This window comes from Geotrypetes seraphini, chromosome 5 (genome assembly GCF_902459505.1).
Source record: "Geotrypetes seraphini chromosome 5, aGeoSer1.1, whole genome shotgun sequence".
Classification (NCBI taxonomy): Eukaryota; Metazoa; Chordata; class Amphibia; order Gymnophiona; family Dermophiidae; genus Geotrypetes; species Geotrypetes seraphini.
In genome coordinates, this window is record NC_047088.1 from 108,068,706 (window position 1) to 108,087,438 (window position 18,733).

General features: G+C 44.2%; 1 protein-coding gene across 1 annotated transcript in view; it reads right to left on the minus strand.

Moving 5' to 3' along the window:
• CCDC189 (coiled-coil domain containing 189) overlaps window positions 1–18,733 on the minus strand; it is an 89,875-nt gene that overhangs the window by 11,891 nt on the left and 59,251 nt on the right. The window contains exons 6-7 of the mRNA XM_033945512.1: window positions 16,444–16,560; window positions 6,713–6,785 (exon numbers count right to left, since the gene is read on the minus strand). Coding sequence (XP_033801403.1) covers window positions 6,713–6,785; window positions 16,444–16,560 — 190 coding nt within the window. The remainder of the gene's footprint in view (window positions 1–6,712; window positions 6,786–16,443; window positions 16,561–18,733) is intronic.

Below are 18,733 nucleotides of genomic sequence, written 5' to 3' on the forward strand. Positions count from 1 at the left end.
TTGTCTTCCTCTGAGACCAGGACTTGAGCAAGTCAGGTTTGCCAGCATGTACCACAAAGGAAGCCAAGGCTGCCGCCTTAATCCCTAGGGCCTGCCCAGCAGTGAATCCACCTTCTGCTGAACAAGCAGCTGCTTGAAATCCAGAGCCATAGGTTAAAGCCTAGACATAGCCTTAACCAGTCTCAGGGACCTCTCTGCCGACTCCCAGTGGTCCATGATCAGCTTTGTGATCTCTGAATGGGAGGGAAAGCATGCAGTCGGAGTAACTAAACTGCTCATAATTGAGCAGTGCGATGAGGGGGCTGGAGGAACTTCCAGCTTTAATCTTCCAGTGACGTAGATACGAGGACAAATCAAAAATGAAAGGCAATTGTTAAATTATGTGATAACCGTAACAGAACTAGCGAAATGCAACATATGCACTCATACATTGTCTGTTAGATAGTTTGTCCATGCATAGTGCAGTGCTCGGCCTTTAATTGTGTGGCAGCCATGAGGTCAGAAATATGGATGCTGCATTGCAAGATTGCAAGATTGCACCATCAAAGAACGTGCAGTACAATACAATACAATCTTTATTTGTATACCGCCAATACTTCTGTGAAGTTCACACCGGTTTACATGAGTAATTATGGTGATACAAATTAAAAACAAGTATTACAAGTAGTGCATTTTCTTTGGGCAGAGGGAATGAAACCTGTGGAAATTCACCATCGGATATTGACTAAGTATGGACATAGCACCATATATCAACAAAAGGTTTATGAGTGGATAAAAAAGTTTAAAGTGGGAAGAACAGGTATAACTGGCGAATATCGTTCTGGTCACCCATCAACATTACACACATAAGAGCACATTGACAGGGCAGATGCCTTGATTAGAGAAGACTGACAGATAACGGTATCTCAGTTGGTCACAAATTTGGATATAAGCTATGGATCTGCATTTGCCATAATGCATGATGGCTTGGGATACAGGAAAATCTGCGCACAATGGGTTCCCAAACAGCTTACTTATCTGCACAAGCAACTGCGTGTGGAGGTTGCAACCCAATTCCTGAGATGGTATGAAGAAGATCAGAGTATTCTGGAAAGAATTGTCACTGCAGATGAGACATGGGTGCATCACTGCAACTCAGAAAGCAAATGACAAAGCATGATAAAGCAGTGCTCACCTGGCTTTGAGAGCAGCCGAAAAATTTCTCTGCAGGAATGCAGAAGCTAGTTGAACGATGCAGCAAATGCATCATTTTGCATGGGGACTATGTGGAAAAGTTGCTCACAGTTACTTCTATTAAAGCCATTAAATGTATTTTGCTTAATGTTGTCTGGGACCCCGATATGGACTGTTCGGCGAAACCGGGGGCTGGGAGGTTTGATGGTTCCCGGTGTCTGCAGAATTTGGGTCAGTTGTTGGATTTGGTGGACGTTTAGCGGGTGTTACACCCGGATGTGAAGGATTATACCCACTTATCTCGGGCGCATAATACGCAGTCGTGAATTGATTACCTCCTGGTGTCTAGCTCGCTTTTTGGGTCGGTGGGGGATGCAGATCTTGGAGCGGTGGTGATTTCCGATCATGCTATGGCTTGGCTTACTTTGGAGGGAGGGCCCCCGAGTGTGCGAGGTCGGCGCTGGGTGTTCCCGCTTTCCTTTTATAATGACCTTAAGTTTCAGGAAATGTTGAGAGGCAGTTGGAGGACTTATGCTCTTACTAATGCAGCTCATCAGGATCACCCGGTGCTCTTTTGGGATGCTGCTAAGGCAGTGTTGCGGGGGGGCCATCATTAGTTATACTGCTTACGCTCGCAAGGCGCGGGATCGGGAGATCCTACGTTTGGATAAGGCATTACGGCAGGCACGTCGACATTATGGTCAGATCCAGATGCCAGCAGATCGTGCTCGGTATTTGGAGCTCCAGGTGGCTCTTAATGAGCTTTTGCATAAACGAGCACACAAATCCATGGCCTATTATAAGTATCAGTTGTATTGACATGGCCAGAAAGGGGGTAGGTTGATGGCTCGCCTGATCTCCTCGGAGTGGGGCCCGTGGAAGGTGCTGACTTTGAAGGATCCGAGTGGGCGTCAGGTTACCACGGATGCGGGTATTTGTGAGATTTTTCGGGATTATTATCGTGTGCTCTATGCCCCTCCTGATGAGAATGGGTTGTGTGGGCGCACCTATTTGCAGAATGTTACTCATCCCCGGCTGACTTCACTGGAGCGGTCACGGTTGGAAGCCTTAGTGACTCCGGAAGAGGTATATATGGCGATTGTGCAGAGCCCTTTGTTGAAGGCCCCGGGAGAGGATGGGTTACGTAACGAGTTTTTTAAGATTTTGGGTGAAGGGATAGTGCATCTTTTGGCTCAGGCATTTAATGTGATGATTCAGGCGGAGGCTCTGCCTGAGCGGTTGAATCTTGCGCGGATTTTGGTGCTCCCGAAGCCGGGTAGGGACCCGACGGTGCCGGAGGCGTATCGCCTGATCTCTTTGTTGAATGCCGAAGTTAAACTATTGGCTAAAATCATGGCGAATAGGTTGGCAAAGGTTCTTCCGCGGCTTTTGCATGAAGCGCAGGTGGGGTTTGTCCAGGGAAGATCGATAGCCGTGAATATGCGTAAGCTCTTGCTGTCCCTAGAGATGCGGGCCTCACAGAACTCGCGGGCGCTGTTGATTAGTTTTGACGCTGAAAAGGCGTTCGATCGGGTGCGGTGGGAATTTATGTTTGATACGTTGATGGATTATGGTATTGGGGGCAATTTTCTTTCGGCGGTGCGGGCGTTGTATGCTTTGCCTCAAGCTCGCATTTTGGTGAATGGGGTGGAATCTGACCTTTTTGATATCTCTTGTGGGACGCGACAGGGTTGCCCATTGTCCCCGTTGCTTTTCGCTTTGACATTGGACCCTTTGGTACGAGATGTTTATGCGATGCCGACGATACAGGGATTTCAGGTGGGGGACCAGCTGTTTAAATTGGCGGCGTATGCAGATGACTTGTTGGTACATGTTGTGGATCCTGAGCGGTCTTTGTTTGCGCTCTTGGAGTTGCTGCGTGAGTATGGGGCTTATGCCGGTTTGCGGCTTAACTTAGATAAGTCTGAGGCGTTGGCCTCTTCTGCAGATGTCTGGGAGGCTTGGGGGGGCGCTTTCCTTTGCGGTGGGCACTTGGTTCGTTTCGCTATCTTGGGGTTCACATAGCTATGGATGTCCGTACCTTGTATCATTTGAATGTGGCTCCGCTGTTGTTGGACACTAAACGTTGGTTGGATGGTTGGCAATTGCTTCCCTTATCTTTGATGGGGAGGAGTCAGCTGGTCTGGATGATGGTGTTGCCACGGTGGCTTTATTTATTTCAAACCCTTCCTCTGCATTTGTTGCGGAAAGATCATCGTAAGATCCAGGGCATGTTTTCTAAATTTGTATGGGCGGCGAAGAAGCCTAAGATGCCCTTGCAGGGTTTACAGGGGGGTTGGAGCCAGGGGGGCTTGGGCCTGCCTAATTTACAATGCTATAACTATGCTTGTTTGTTACGTCACTTGGGGGATTGGTTGAGGGGGTCGACTGTGTTTACACCTGTGCCTATGGAACGGGCATATTATGCCCCTGCGCACATTTTATCAATGGTGCATCTTCCCCGCGCGCTGTTGCCAGCTCGGTTTCGTCGTAGTCTGCTGGTGAGTTCCATGCAGGCGGCGTGGAGGTGGTTAGTTCGTAATTTGGATGGGGACCCATGTCTTACAGATCAGATACCGCTTCGTGGACACTCACCCTTCCCACCAGGGTCTGACAACGCAGCTTTTTGTAATTGGGAACGAGAGGGGGTTTGGCAGTTGGAGTATGTTATGACATTGGAGGAGACTTTAGTGGAGTTTGCGGCCTTACAGCGTCGTGTTGGGGCCCAATAGGGTAATTTATTTGCATATACTCAACTTAAACATTTTTGGGCCACTCTGGACCAGGGGCAGCTGGGAGCCAGAATTGGTTCCCGCCTGCGGGAATTTTTTGGATTTGATAATGAGGAGGGTTTGTCGGTGTTGATGCTTTATAAGGGTTTGGGGAAGGTGGAAGCATGCAAGGATGTGAGTGTTTATCGTAGAAGTTGGGAAAAGGACTTGCAACTGCCTTTACAGGAGTGGGATATTGTTGCGCAAATAGGGGGGGTTCCCGCCCTGACCCGTAGTGCGCCCCTGCAGGAATGCTACTATCGGGTGGTTTTTAGGGCTTATCTTACGCCTCAGCAGTATTATTATTGTGGGGGTGCTGGGTCTCCGTTGTGTCGTAAATGTGGGTTGGGGGACGGGACCTTTGGCCATATGTTCTGGGGGTGCTCGGTCATACAATCCTATTGGCGGGAGATTTTACAGTTTATGCGTACCAGGCTGGGGTTAGAATTGGAGGGCACGCCGGATCAGTTGGTGTTGGATTTGACTGGGGCGTATGGGTCGATGGGTGGATTGCGTAAATTGTTATGCCGGAAGCTAGCCTTGGTGGCTCGGAAGGGTATTTTGAAATTTTGGATTTCTCCTGAGCCTCCAGGGTTTTGGCTTTGGAGGGGTGATATGCATCAATTGGCCTGTTGGGAAGCCAGAGATGCAAAGGGTTCTAGGAAGGGGGGGCAGAGATATTTGAGGCTCTGGGATCCCTATCTTCAGCTCCTCCATCCCAGGGGGGTGCAGTCTGCTCTTGAATGAGTTGCGCTGTTCCTAGCTCTTTGGGGTTGTTGTTGAGGTTGGGTGTAAATTTTAAATTTTTTATTTTTATTTCTCCTCTACTGGAAGTGGATGTTAGTGGGGGGAGGAACCGGGGGGTTGGGAGGGGTTATTTTAGGCTCTAGGAGCCTTTGGGGGGGGCCTTGCAGTGCATGTGGCCCGGGGATTATCAGAGTCCAAATTCCCGGGCACTTTTCAAGTTGTTGGTTGTGATTGTCTTGCGGGCCCTTCTTCTTTCTTTTTGTTCTTTGTGGATTGTTGTTGAGGGGGGGAGCTGTTGGGGAGGGGTTGGGGTTTGGGAGGATTGTTTTGGTTTCAGCTTTATCATTGTGTATGGAGCTTTTTCAATGCCAATAAAATAAAAATTGTTTTGACACTAAATGTATTTTGCCTTTACTTTTTGATTTACCTTCATAGTCTTTACTCACTGTGCCATGTGCCTGCCTGCTTCAACTTAGGAGTGCAGCTGGGACAAATGGAGAAGAACTCTGCCTCACAGGTTCGTGGGACGACCTTGGTCTTTGGGCTGCCAATCGGACCAATGTCGGACTGAGACTCAACCCCCCAGAAAACCTCATGCTTGAGGGAACAGGAGTAGCTGCCTGGGAAGGAGGCGGAGTTCAAAGATGATTGACAACATTCTGCAAGCAACTTGCAAGGTCAGATGCATAACCCTACAGTTTAGGACTATTAGACACATTGCACGATTAGAATCTAGCCCAAAACATCAAAATTGTGCCCTGGATGTTTTGTAAAATGTTTAAGTGCTAAGCTTGCCCTAATCCCACTCAAAACATGCCTCTAACATGGTCCCTTAAGATTTAGATACACTGGAGACAAAACAACCAGAAAGATGTCTAAAAAGTCATTTAAAAATGCTCACTTGGACATTTTGACTAGTAAGACGTCCAAGTGCCGGTTTATGCTGTCTTTTGAACATCTATGTTTTTTGAAAATGAATACATACAGTAGATGAAGGTGGGAAAGCAAACGCTATGGGGCTCATAATCGAAACGGAAATACGTCTAAAATCCTGCCTAAATCGGCACTTGGACAATTAATATGACAAATCGTCCATGTGCCAATAACTGAAAAGGGTTTTAGATGTATTTAAAAGCAGCTTCAGCCTTTTCAGTGCTGCTGTACACCCAGAGCTTAAAGGGGCATTTTAGGAGGAGTGGTGAGGGCGGGATTTGGGCGGGATGTGGGTCGAGTTACACTTAGTTGTACTACAAGTATAACCAAAAGTTTAACGAGACTGCCTAGAAGGAACTTGTACGTTGTGACTTAGATGATGTAAAAATAGGTCTAAGTGCCCAGAAGATATCCAAAGTGATCAGATAGCCACTGCAGACACAAAATACAGACCCCACATACTGGCCCGAGTAATCACTGACCTTCCCCCACAACACCATAAAAATCAGAATAAAAACGTACATACTTGCCTCCAGGAAATCAGCACCTGGCATAAGAAAACCTAGTAGAACAGCACAGAAGTGGCTTAAGTAGTCTGGTGCTATTAGGGTTGTAGATAGGTGGCTCTAGTAGGTTTTTTTTTGGGGGGGGCTCATCATGACTTATAAGGGAGTTGTGGTGAGATGTTTATGTGGCACCCTTTTTGTGAAGGTGCTCTGTAAGGTGCCCCACTACTGTGTTGCCATGTCTGGGTGTCCAGTCCATCACTTTGCCGGCCCCTCCCATGTCCAAAAGGTCTTGTTCTAGGCAATTTTGACTTGGATGATTTTCTGGATGAGAATGGAGTATAAAGATAGACGACTTAGCAGTCTGGGTGATCAAACGACTGGACGTATAATTAGACGATTCTCAAAAAAAATATTTTAGTTGCATTTTTTGAGAATGGACTTTGGACACTGCTGACTTTGGGTGAATAGTGACTTAGGCCCAAAACAGACTTAGACGTATTTTTTGATTATGCCCCTCCATGAGTCCTGTTTGTTAGAAATTGAAGACAAAAAGAAGTGAGTCTTATTTTCTGTCTGTACCTGAGCCACTGCTTTTCAGTTGCGATTCTAATTCAGGAAGGCCACAGTAAGACAGGGAAATATCTAGTCGGACCTTGAATAAGAAACAAAATGTCAGAAATCCATAGATCATCATAATTCCACCTCTGTGGCATAGATTGAAAGATTAGGTTTTTACCTTTATTTATTTAGTTGGTTGGTTTGGTTTTATATCCCATTTTCCCCAAAGAACTCAAAAAAGGTTACAAATTAATAGTTGTGGTATTGCAATATGCTGTTACATAAGAGTACTCTTGGAACATTGCGTGGAATTACAGTTTTTTGGTATGGGAAAAGATTGTACAAACCTATTACACAACATTACAAAGGACATCATTTGTACATGAAAGATCAAGAATATCTAGTATCATAGAGACATTCCAAGGACAAGTGTTTTATCTCAACCCGCAAATCGTGTCTTACAGAAAACCACACACTTTTGTCCTCTGCTTCTCCCACATGGTTGAGGAACACAGACCCCCTACAGTTCAGTCTAAAAGCAAACGAATAGCACTGGAACAAAGTATAGAAACAAAGGAGGCACGGGGAACTTCCCCGCCACACAACAGAATTCTGTTCTGTTCTGCAATATATAAGAAAACAATTAATAAGCAGGCAACATGAAAAACAGGCAAGAACATGGAACCAACCTGCTGCGTGCAATGAGCACTAACTGTAACAAAGCCAGCAGGAAAGATATGTACTCACATAGGGTTACCATATTTAATGATGGACAAACCGCCGATGACGTCAAACTATGCAACATAGTAAGTAAGAGCACTTTGCCCGACAGTATGACGCAGGACCTACTTCTATTGGAACATTGGTCCTCGACTTGGCAGCTAAGCTTCAATGCTAAAAAATGTAAAGTCATGCACCTTGGCAGCAGAAATCCGTGCAAAACGTACACACTAAATGGTGAAACCTTAGCCAGGACTAAGGTAGAACGTGATTTGGGGGTGATCATTAGCGATGACATGAAAACTGCCAATCAAGCAGAGAAGGCTTCATCGAAGGCAAGACAAATGATGGGTTGTATCCGTAGAAGTTTTGTCAGCCGGAAGCCCGAAGTCATAATGCCGTTGTACAGATCCATGGTGAGACCCCATCTGGAATATTGTGTTCAATTCTGGAGACCACATTACCAAAAAGATGTGCCGAGAGTTGAGTCTGTGCAACGAATGGCCACCAGGATGGTATCGGGACTCAAAGATCTCCCGTATGAGGAAAGGCTGAATAAATTGCAGCTATACTCGCTCGAGGAACGTAGAGAGAGAGGTGACATGATAGAGACGTTTAAATATATCACGGGCCGTATCGAGGTGGAAGATGATATCTTCTTTCTTAAAGGGCCCTCAGCCACAAGAGGGCATCCACTGAAAATCAAGGGTGGTAAATTTTATGGCGACACCAGGAAGTATTTCTTCACCGAAAGGGTGGTTGATCATTGGAATGAACTTCCACTTCAGGTGATTGAGGCCAGCAGTCTGCCGGATTTTAAAAAGAAATAGGATACACACGTGGGTTCTCTAAAGAGGTAAAATCAAGGGGGATGGGTCAGTAGAGTGGGCAGACTTGTTGGGCTATGGCCCTTTTCTGCCGTCATCTTCTATGTTTCTAACCCGGATGCATGGCTCTACCCCATTCCATCCCCCAGCTCTGCCTCCATGCATGCTTGTTGAAGGCCCTCAAGATGTGGCTGGAGCTCTGGCTTTCCAAAACCCAGAAAAACTGCCAGGTTTTGGAAAGTCCATCCAGGAACCTGGACAGGCTTAAAAAGGTTGAGAAACACTGCTGTAACCTGACTGTTGTTGGCAGCTGCCTTAAAAGCGGCTACTGTTCACATGTCAATCACACAGTGTTGCTGGGTACAGAATCGTGCCTCTGGCAAAGGTAGACATTGGAAATATAGGCTAGGGTTTTCCTAGCCTACATTTATGGCACCTACCTATGATGTGAATCGTGCCTCCGTAGGCGCTGTAGGCTGCCTAATTTCACATTCAGTGTTAGCCATGCCCACAGTGGTGTTAAGCAGCATAAAGCACCAATGGAGGTGCGATTCTGGGAAAAGTGGTATTGAATTAGTTATCTGAATATGTAGACAGAAACAGGTTGTTGCATAGTAGACAATCTGGATACCGATAGTACCATAGTACAGAATCACTATTGCTCGATATTGGCTGCCATGTTCACCCTGTAAAACTTCATGAACCTATGGAGAGAGGACCATATGGCTGCTCTATAGATTTCTTCTGGGGACACCACTGAAGATTTCACCCATGAGGAAGCCATGCTTCTAGTGTAATGCGCTTTGACAGATATAGGCGGATGCTTTCCACTTCTGATACAGGCTGAAGAAATGGCCACAAGGATTCATATTGAAATGTTCTATTTCAAGGCTGGTCGCCTTTATGGGCAGCCCCCGCCAGTACGAAAAGATGATCCAACTGTCAAAATTAATTTGTTACCTCCAGTTACTGCAATAATACTCTGCGCATATCCAACAATTTCAACACTATCATTCTTCCTCAATCCCAAAGAAGTGAAGGCAGGTAAGTTCTTGGTTGATATGGAAGCTAGAAACCATTTTCAGTAAGAAAGATGGGACCATGCAAAACCAGAATCAGAAATTCTGAGGAAGGGAACTCTGCATGACAAAGCCTGCAGTTCTGACACTCAAAGATTTGAGTTGCCTTGCAAAAATCTAGACCTAATATCTGATCCAAGAGCGTGGAGGCAAGGGAAGGAACCTAATAGAAAAAAAAAGAATAGAGGAACTCCATGCTCTACTAGAGGTAAACGGATGATTCCAAGAAATCCTATGTGCACGCTCCCCACAACCCATCCATTCCTAGGCTCAAATTACTTTTATACTACTTCTAAATTACCCATCACATTTCTCCAGCTGATCTTAACAAGGATAATCTGCACAAACCTGAAACACCTAACCCCCAAACCCTCTCACCAGATCTGGAAACTCACCCTTTTCCCCACACCTGAAGAGATACTGAGAAGATCTGCTCTGCTAAGAAAATAAAACGCATCCATTGGAACATTTTGTTTGGTTGGTATTCAGACTTGGGAAAGATAAACTTGGGTTTTATTGGGTTATATTTTTGTAGTTCTCTTTTTTAGATCTCTTTTTTAGTAGAAGACATATCTTTGGGTAAGTATACATTATTTTGCTCTGAGCTTTGATAGGTTTGGGAAGAAAAGCTCAATTGTAGGTTCCCTTCTAAAGAACAAACTTTTAATAAAATCCTAAGGCTCTCTATACTGGTCTAATATATTCCTAGTAACTTAATAAAGTTAACTAATAAGCTTAATAACAAGATGCAGACAGTAGTCCAACAGCAAGAGGGTTGCTATCCAGTTTTTTGCATTGAGTGTCACATGTATGACTTTCTCCCGGTTAGCGAGAAGTTATATGTGTGTGCTCACTGCAAAGAGCTCCTAGCTCTTAGAGAACGAGTAAGTTCCATTGAGGCTAGAGTAGCAGAATTGGAGGAGCTGAGGAAGACAGAGAAGTACATAGGAGGAGACCTACAGGGATGTTGTAGAGAAGTACCACCTCCAGGTTGGTAGCCCCTGTGCTGCTTTAGAGGAGCGAGGTCTCCTAGAAGGACAGTATCACCCTAGTGAAGTAGGAAATAATCCTGTAGCTAGGACCCGCCCACCAGGGGATGCAATATCATCTTGCACTAAGGATGTGTCTCCAGAGGTTTCTGCCCAGGACAGAAAAGTAAGGACAGCGGTTGTAGTTGGCGATTTGATTAGTAGGCATGTAGATAGCTGGGTGGCTGGTGGGTGTGAGGATCGCCTGGTCACTTGCCTGCCTGGTGCGAAGGTGACGATCTCATGCGTCGCATAGATAGGATTTTAGATAGTGCTGGGGAGGAGCCAGCTGTCCTGGTACATGTAGTTACCAATGACATAGGAAAATGTGGGAGGGAGGTTCTGGAAACCAAATTTAGGTTCTTAGGTAGAAAGCTGAAATCCAGATCCTCCAGGGTTGCATTTTCAGAAATGCTCCCAGTTCCACGCGCAGGACCCAAGTGGCAGGTAGAGCTCCAAAGTCTCAATGCGTGGTTGAGACAATGGTGCAGGGATGAGGGATTTAGATTTGTTAGGAACTGTGCAAATATCTGGGAAAGGGGGAACTTGTTCCGAAAGGATGGACTCCATCTTAACCAGGATGGAACCTGGCTGCTGGCGCTAACATTTAAAAAGGAGATAGAGCAGCTTTTAAACTGAGATGTGGGTGAAAGCTGACAGTTGCCCAGGAGCTGATCGTTCGGTGTGAGGTATCTTTGCAGGCTACTATTAAACAGGATATTTAGGGAGTCCCAATAAAGAGGTTCCAATAATGGTGAAAGAAAGCCAGGAGAGTTTAAGAGGAAGGCAGAGTAAAAGACTCAAATTTTCCCTGACTTCTCAGCAGACTGTAGTTGCAAGGAAAAAAAACACAATTTGAAGTGTCTGTATGCAAATGCTAGAAGCCTAAAAATAAAATAGGAGAGTTAGAGTATATAGCACTGAATGATGAGATAGATATAATAGCCATCTCGGAGACCTGGTGGAAGGAGGACAATCAATGGGACACTGTATTACCTGGGTACAAATTATATCGCAAGGATAGAGTAGATCAAATTGGAGGGGGGGGTTGCACTATATGTTAAAGAGGGAATTGAATCAAATAAAATAAAAACATTCTGCATGACATAGATAGCAGTGTGGAATCCTTATGGAGAGACATTCCATGTGTGAAGGGAAGGAATATAAAGGTAGGGTTATACTACCATCCCCTGGGACAAAATGAACAGACAAATGAAGAAATGTTTTCAGAGATCAGGAAAGCTGGAGAAATGGGCAACACTATAATAATGGGCTCCATTGTGCAGTGATTGCACTAGCAGTGATATCTTTGAATGTGGCTTTTGCAAGCTTTCTGAAGCAGCCTCAGCGAAACAAGGAAGTTCCCAGTCGGGCCCTGTAGTGAAGACGCCGTTTCAATTTCTGCTGTCCTGCATGTGCATATTCGTTTGGGGGATCATGGCACAAGAGGCATGAGATGACCGGCAGCTAAGTATCTGTTTTTTGCCATCTCATGCGCTGAGTTTAATCTGTGCCTGTTAGTGATTTTTGAACTTTCCCTGCATCTTCCAAGACTTTTGGGGAACTGGGGAATGGCTACCGCTGATACTTGATTCGGTGAACATTTTGATTCAGAAAAACGGAGCCCATATGAGAGAAAGTAGAGTTTTTTGAGCCCATGAAGCAGAACTGAGGCTTTTTCTCCACTTTCTATTAAGTTTAACTTATCTCACCAATTGAGGAGAAAGGCATCCAACTCCAGATGGTTGGGATTGTAGAGTCTGGAGCAGAAAAGCAGAAGTTTGTGGTTGTGGAGGGAAGCAAAGAGGTCTACCTCGGGGGTCCCTCGATCTGAAAATATCTGTCATAAGAGAGGCATGTTGAGTGACCACTCATGATGTTTCTCTATGCAATCCCTCCAATACCTCTTGTTGGGAAAGCTCTATTCAAACTTTGCCAAGAACAAGCCACCATGATTCTCATAGGATATGGTTCCTTTGCCTCCTATAACTCAGTGTATGGGAACCCATCATACTTCAAGTGTTTCCAACAGTGCTGACAGAACAAAGGCTATCTGTCATCCAAGTCTATGCTCTTTAGCACTCGTAGTATAGTATCTTTCTCCCAAATAGATGCTTTCACACTATCTCCACTAGTGTCAGCTATTATAGAAGCTTTCAGGAAACTTCCACACAACGTTGTTATTGTTTCAGATGGACTCATTTCACTTTCTGGTATAATCTCCACTCGCTAGATGTGATCACTTGACCTTTTCCATTGGTTCTAGACTATCTCCTATACTTTCCAATTCTGGTTTCAAGACTACTTCAGTTCGAGTTCATCTCAGTGCAATTAGTGCTTTTCATTCACCATTGGACAAGAAACCATTTTCTGTACACCTTTGATTTCTAGACTCATGAAGGGCCTCTACCATACCAAACCTCCTCTCAAGTCTCCAACTGTTGTTTGGTACCTCAGTGTTGTGCTATTGTGATCCCCACACAAGCTCCAGGGGCCACAATGGGGCACCTAGGTCTGTCTTGTGTCTCACACCAATTTCAGCTATTACCTAACACCCAAATATTATTACTCATTCATACATCTCTGCACAGACAGCACACAAGGTATTTTTCTCTTATTATTTTTATTCCTGGGTTAGCTTCTTTCACACACTCATAGAAACAGGGTGGAGACAGCAGAGCAACACATTACTGCATTGGAGAGCCAAATAAAACCTTAGCGGAAAGAGCGGAGGATGCTGAAAATCACGACCGCCACAACAATCTCTGCTTAATAGGGTTGCCAGAGACGGTGAAGCATGCAGAGCTGGGAGACTTGATGGTGAGCTGGCTGCCGCAGGCTTGGTGACAACTTTGGGCCTGGTGCACGTGGAAAAGGCCCACCACATCGGGGCTCCGCATGCGGAGGGCGCCAGGCCGAGGACGGTGATAGCCTGATTTCTAAATTATGCTGTCAAAGCGATAATACTGGAGGCTTACCTGCAGATCCTCACATTGGATTACCAGGGCACTAAACTATATCTTTTCCAGGACTTTTCAGCTCAACTCTCGGAGTGTCGCAGAGCCCTGGCCCCGTACTGTACCTAGCTGCATTCCAGAGGAATCAAATTCGCCCTTTAGTATCCTGTTAAAGTCCGCATCCACCACAACAATAGGACGGTTACTTTGGACAACCCTGAGGACCTCTGATCTTTCCTGGACAAACTGCTTGCTCCGTGAGTGGAGTGGCCCCATGCAGACTTTGGGTTGCTTTGCCTGGCTGAGCTCTGACTCAGGGTGTGCGGTAGGATGGTGGGAGTATTCCTGATGGGGCCGTGCCAAATTCGTTAACCTGTTTAGCGGGATCTTTGAATATAGAGCCTCTCCCTGCTGGGTGTCCAGGGCATTCCTCACCAGGCTTGGGCTCTACTGACCTTTTGTGACCTTGATGGTGGCTAGCAACCGAGTGCCCTGTTTACTGGCTTCTGTGTGGACTTGGCTGACACGACCTGGAGGCCTTTTTCTCTTTCTGTCTATCCTGCATGCTTTTCTTCAGAGCATTGGTACCTTTGCTTGCTGACAAGCTCAGATATCTTGCTTGCACTTCATTTCTGATTGGGAGGCGGAAGGGGAGGGCTTGGGGGTTTCTTGTAGTGTTTCAGTTTGTGGGGTGGATCAGGGGCTGAATAGTGGATGGATCTTTAGGGGGTGCACAGGTAGGGAGTGGGAGGAGGGGAGTGTGTCGGTTTGGGTGTTTGGGGGGACGTATGAATGGGGGAGTGAGAATGGGGAGCATGTGTGATAGTTTGAGAGTACTAAGCTCTGTTTTGAGTGGTGCATTGGTCTGTAGTTGTCAGGGATTTCAAGAACACCCATTTCCATGTTTGCCTGGAGGAGGGGGACCTGGATGGGGGGTCCTTTTCCATATAGGATTGCAGCATCCTTTCCTTCACACTGATGGGCAAGTAGAGTATGGTTAAATTAAAAATTTCCACATTTAATGTGGACAGGATTCATTCCTCTATCAAACAAAAGGTGTTGACATGTTTTTGCAAAGAGCATGTTCATGTTGCCTTCCTACAAGAAACGCACCTCACTACAGTAGAACATAAGAAACTGAGATAGGACTGGGTTGGAGAGGTGTATTTCTCCTCCTATAATAGCCATCAATGAGGGCTGGCCATTTTAGTCCAAACAATTTCCCTTTCACATGCATAAAGTTATTCAGGATAGAGAGGGTAGATATGTGCTGGTTCTTGGGGAGCTCTGGGGACATAAACTGTTGCTTTGTAATGTGTATGCCCCTAATCAGTACAATCATTGTTTTTTTTCAGGGATTTTGGCGAGACTTGCACAGCACCCGGGCTACCAAATAATTCTAGATGGGGACTTCAACATTACGGCGGATCCTACTCTAGATTGCGCTCCCCAAAACGCTTTCCCCAGGACCACAGTGGTAAAGGGGTAAATTTCCTGACCTACCAACTCGGGCTCCTGGATTTCTGGTGGTTGTTGCACTCTATGGTGTGTACCTATACCTTCTTCTCTAACCCACATAACCTCTACACACAATTAGATTATTTCCTGCTGTCCCCTTCCTTACTGCCTGTAGTGGATGACGTAGACATTTTGGAGGTTCCCCTGTCGGATGATTCTCCAGTGATGCTATCCCTCCAGATAACTTGTTAGCAAACTAATAGGGTTACCGGATTTTTATGAACTCCTTTATTTATTCAATCAGAATTGGCTTCCTCACGCCTATCCATTCATAAATAAATTTTTCTTGTCCCACTAGTAATATTGTCTTACCCTACATATAACACAAAATATATCTTAATATTTTAGGTAATAAACTAGGAGGAGGGTACATCATATATTGTTTATTGTTGATGACTCTCAGTGCATCGGACCTCCCATAACCTATATTATCTCAGGTCCACATTCTGTTCTCACAGTATAATCATCTATACCAAATTCTCCTTCCCTTCCCTTAATAATCAAAACCTCACTATTTAATGTTTCTAACTTTTCATGAACTCATTTAAAAATTATTATTTATTTAATTATTCATTATTAATATCCCCAATAGTGCTCAATTTTATGACTTAGAAAATGATTTCTACAACTTTAAAAGACTCAATTTATTGACTACTTTATGAAGGGCCTATTGAGCTCAATCAATTCAACAGCAACACTTATCTTAAATAGCCAGCTGCTAATCCAACGTTGGTCTTGGACATTATCTGCCCGACGCTCTGTTTTTATTCAAGCATTTCAGTCATCTGACCTTCATCAGGGGAAATTTCACTGTTGCTGTGTCGCTAAACTAAACTGTTACTCTGAAGCGCGGTGAGTCCCATAAGCTGATATCAGGTGGGAAGGCACCAGCATGCCCACAGTACGGTGGTCTTAATGTTTTTAAAGTGACAGAACACTTTTTGATTGTCTGTACCAAATTCCATGAAATGACATCACCCAGATGTGAGAATATGATGCCTGCTTGTCCTTGGAGAAATATTTATACATATGTATGTATTACCATAGACAAAGGGTTCAGTTTAAGGTTTTGTCCATTGTACATCAGACTCTATACCATAGAGCTCCAGAGTGTTTTTGAGGCATGCTGAAACAGTATTATCCAATAAGAGAGTTAAGGTCAGAATATGCAATGAGATTGTCCATTTGATAGGGCGAGTACTACTATATCACATGTGTGAATAGGGTTGTCAATGTTTTCAGTAATGGATATTTGGAATGGTCTGACTGGGCAAATGCGTTTGTATAAACCCATGGATGTTTTAAAGAAAATTTTGAAGACATATTTGTATGTGCTAGCCTTTATGTGAAGATTGGGGCATTCTGTGCGTTATGCCTTTGGAAAGCTGACTGCATGATCTATGTTTTTTTAACATAATGCATGTCTTTTATATTTTGAATGTTGATTGTTCACTGCTTTGGTTTAAAGTGGTATATACATTTTTAAATAAATAAACATGTAAACCAAGTTTTATGTGCCAAAAAATTTTATAAAATTATTCCATATGTATGTAGATATCTAAAAGTCTCTCCACATTATGTCTGTAAATACAGAGTAATATGTAGATGTAGAATGATTGCTACCTGTGAAGTGAAGACATATTTATAGAGCTTGAAGTGACGGAAGTAGGTGTTGAGGACATAATCTGTGATCAATGGCACCTGATCCAGGGTGAAGATGTCAGTGCTGAATGGAGGACGCTGAGGAAAAAGATGAGAAAGGTATAAAACTTTTCATACCCAAAAGCTATCTTATAACATTGCACTCCTTATCATATTCCATATAACCTGCTCTTTACAATACATTCTGTCCTATCCTACCTCGCCTCATCTCATACCATATAAAACGAAACTGTTTGTCTTTATCAATCAGCTTTGGGGAGTCCTGCTGGCTCGGCTGGTCGGGGATTCCCCTGCCACAATGAGCTGAACTGGCAGGGAGATCCCCCATTCTTCTCTCTCTCCCTACCTCCCACCCACCCACTAACCATCCCCCTAGTACTCTCCCAAGGATAGACCCCCCCCTTCTCCGTACCTGACATCCCCACACCCTTCCCTTGTATCTTTGATAGATGATCGGCAGGAGAGATGCCCACTCCCTCCTGCCAGCAGGCCCACCTGGTCAAAATGGTGGGCCTTACTGGGCAGACTAGATGGGCCATGCCGGATTTTACCAACCTTCAGTTACTATGCTACAGTTAGAGGAAAGCCTGACCCTGGGCCTCTCCCACCCTCTCCCTAGTAATGAGGATTCCTCTTCACTCATTTAGAAACCTCTGTCTTTTGAGATGAAAGAAATTTGCAGATTGTGATGTCATAAAAACAGTAACAGAACAAGGACTCTTGTTTGAATATTCATCTTGTTGGAATATTCATTTCTATCTCTATCTCTACCTCTTGTCTTTATATTTTTATCTTTACTTTTCATAAATTGTTTCTTCAGGTACTTTAGTTAGATTGTGAGCCTTTGGGACAGTTAGGGAATTTCCAAGTACTTATCTTATTTATTTATTGTATCTTTTAATGCATCATTTTTGTAAACCGCTTAGAAACCTCACGGTTATTAGCGGTATATAAGAATTAAATTAAATTAAAATTAAATTACTCTTTTTCAAAATTGCTTCACGATTTATAGAGATTTTTGTTGCTTCCTAGAATTTAACATTTCTACTTGCGAGTAATCAGTAGTTTTGGTTTTTTTATTATTTTTAAAAGGGGAGGTCCCAGTTTCAGCTTTTGTTACCAAATATCTTTAAAAAGAAACTTGGGCCTGTACTTGTTAATAGCCAGGGCTGAGCTGAGGTAGTTCACAGTTGTTCTGCAGGGATCGCTGGCTGTGAAATTCAACCAATAGAAGAGCCCTGCATTTATTCTTTTTTTTTGGGGGGGGGGGGCAGGCATGTTATAATTTATTTCCTAAATATTGGGGCAGAAGTGCACTAGAAGAAGCTGTCTGGTTCAGTTTTTGGCTGATACCATACCAGAATACCATTAGATCTTATCTGTTAATTTTCTTTCCTTTAGTCCTTCCAGACTAGTCCAGAATCTGTGGGTTGTGTCTGTCAACCAGCAGATGGAGACAGAATATAATATAACTCTGTGTGACTTACACTGTACAGCCTCAGATATTCAGTATTTTGACTGACAAAACTAGGGCCTGTATTAAGCCTTCCACTTGAGTTGCCATACTTAATATGACAATTTTGTTCTTAAACCATTGGAAAGGTTAACCTGTCATAGAACAGGAAATCCAAAAAGAAACTCGACAGTTTATAACCCAAAAGACAAATGGAGAAATATACGTATGACTGTGTAGACCTCTGGACTGGTCTGTTGGGACTAAAAGATAGAAAATTAGTAGGCAAGATCTAATTTTACCTTCCTTAGCATCATTACCAGACCAGTCCAGTCCAGTATCTGAACTGCTATAAAAGAATAATGAACAAGAAACAACTACATGCTGAGATGGATAACCTGGACACTACAGCCATTTACCTTGTGGACGACTACCTTGTGTAACCTGGACACTACAGCCATTTCCTTGTGGACGACTACCTTGTGTATGCTGGAAACCACAGACATTTTAACACATATTTTCTCACAGTCTAAAACAGCCTTTCTTTATAAGTTAATCAGATGGAACAGTCTGTACTTTGCTATCTGTGAACATATGTATCCTTTGAAATGCTAACCCAGCTGACCTCTGCTACAAAGTTTTTGTCTCCATTCCCTGCTGGGAGGATACTTCTCTAAGGCTCCGCTGAGCTGTTATCAGTGCTGTATGACTTCACAGATGCAAGGCACCCTGGAAAGCCATAAACCATTTATAATGAGCAACATCCTCTGCAGAAGACATAGGCGACTGATACCAAGA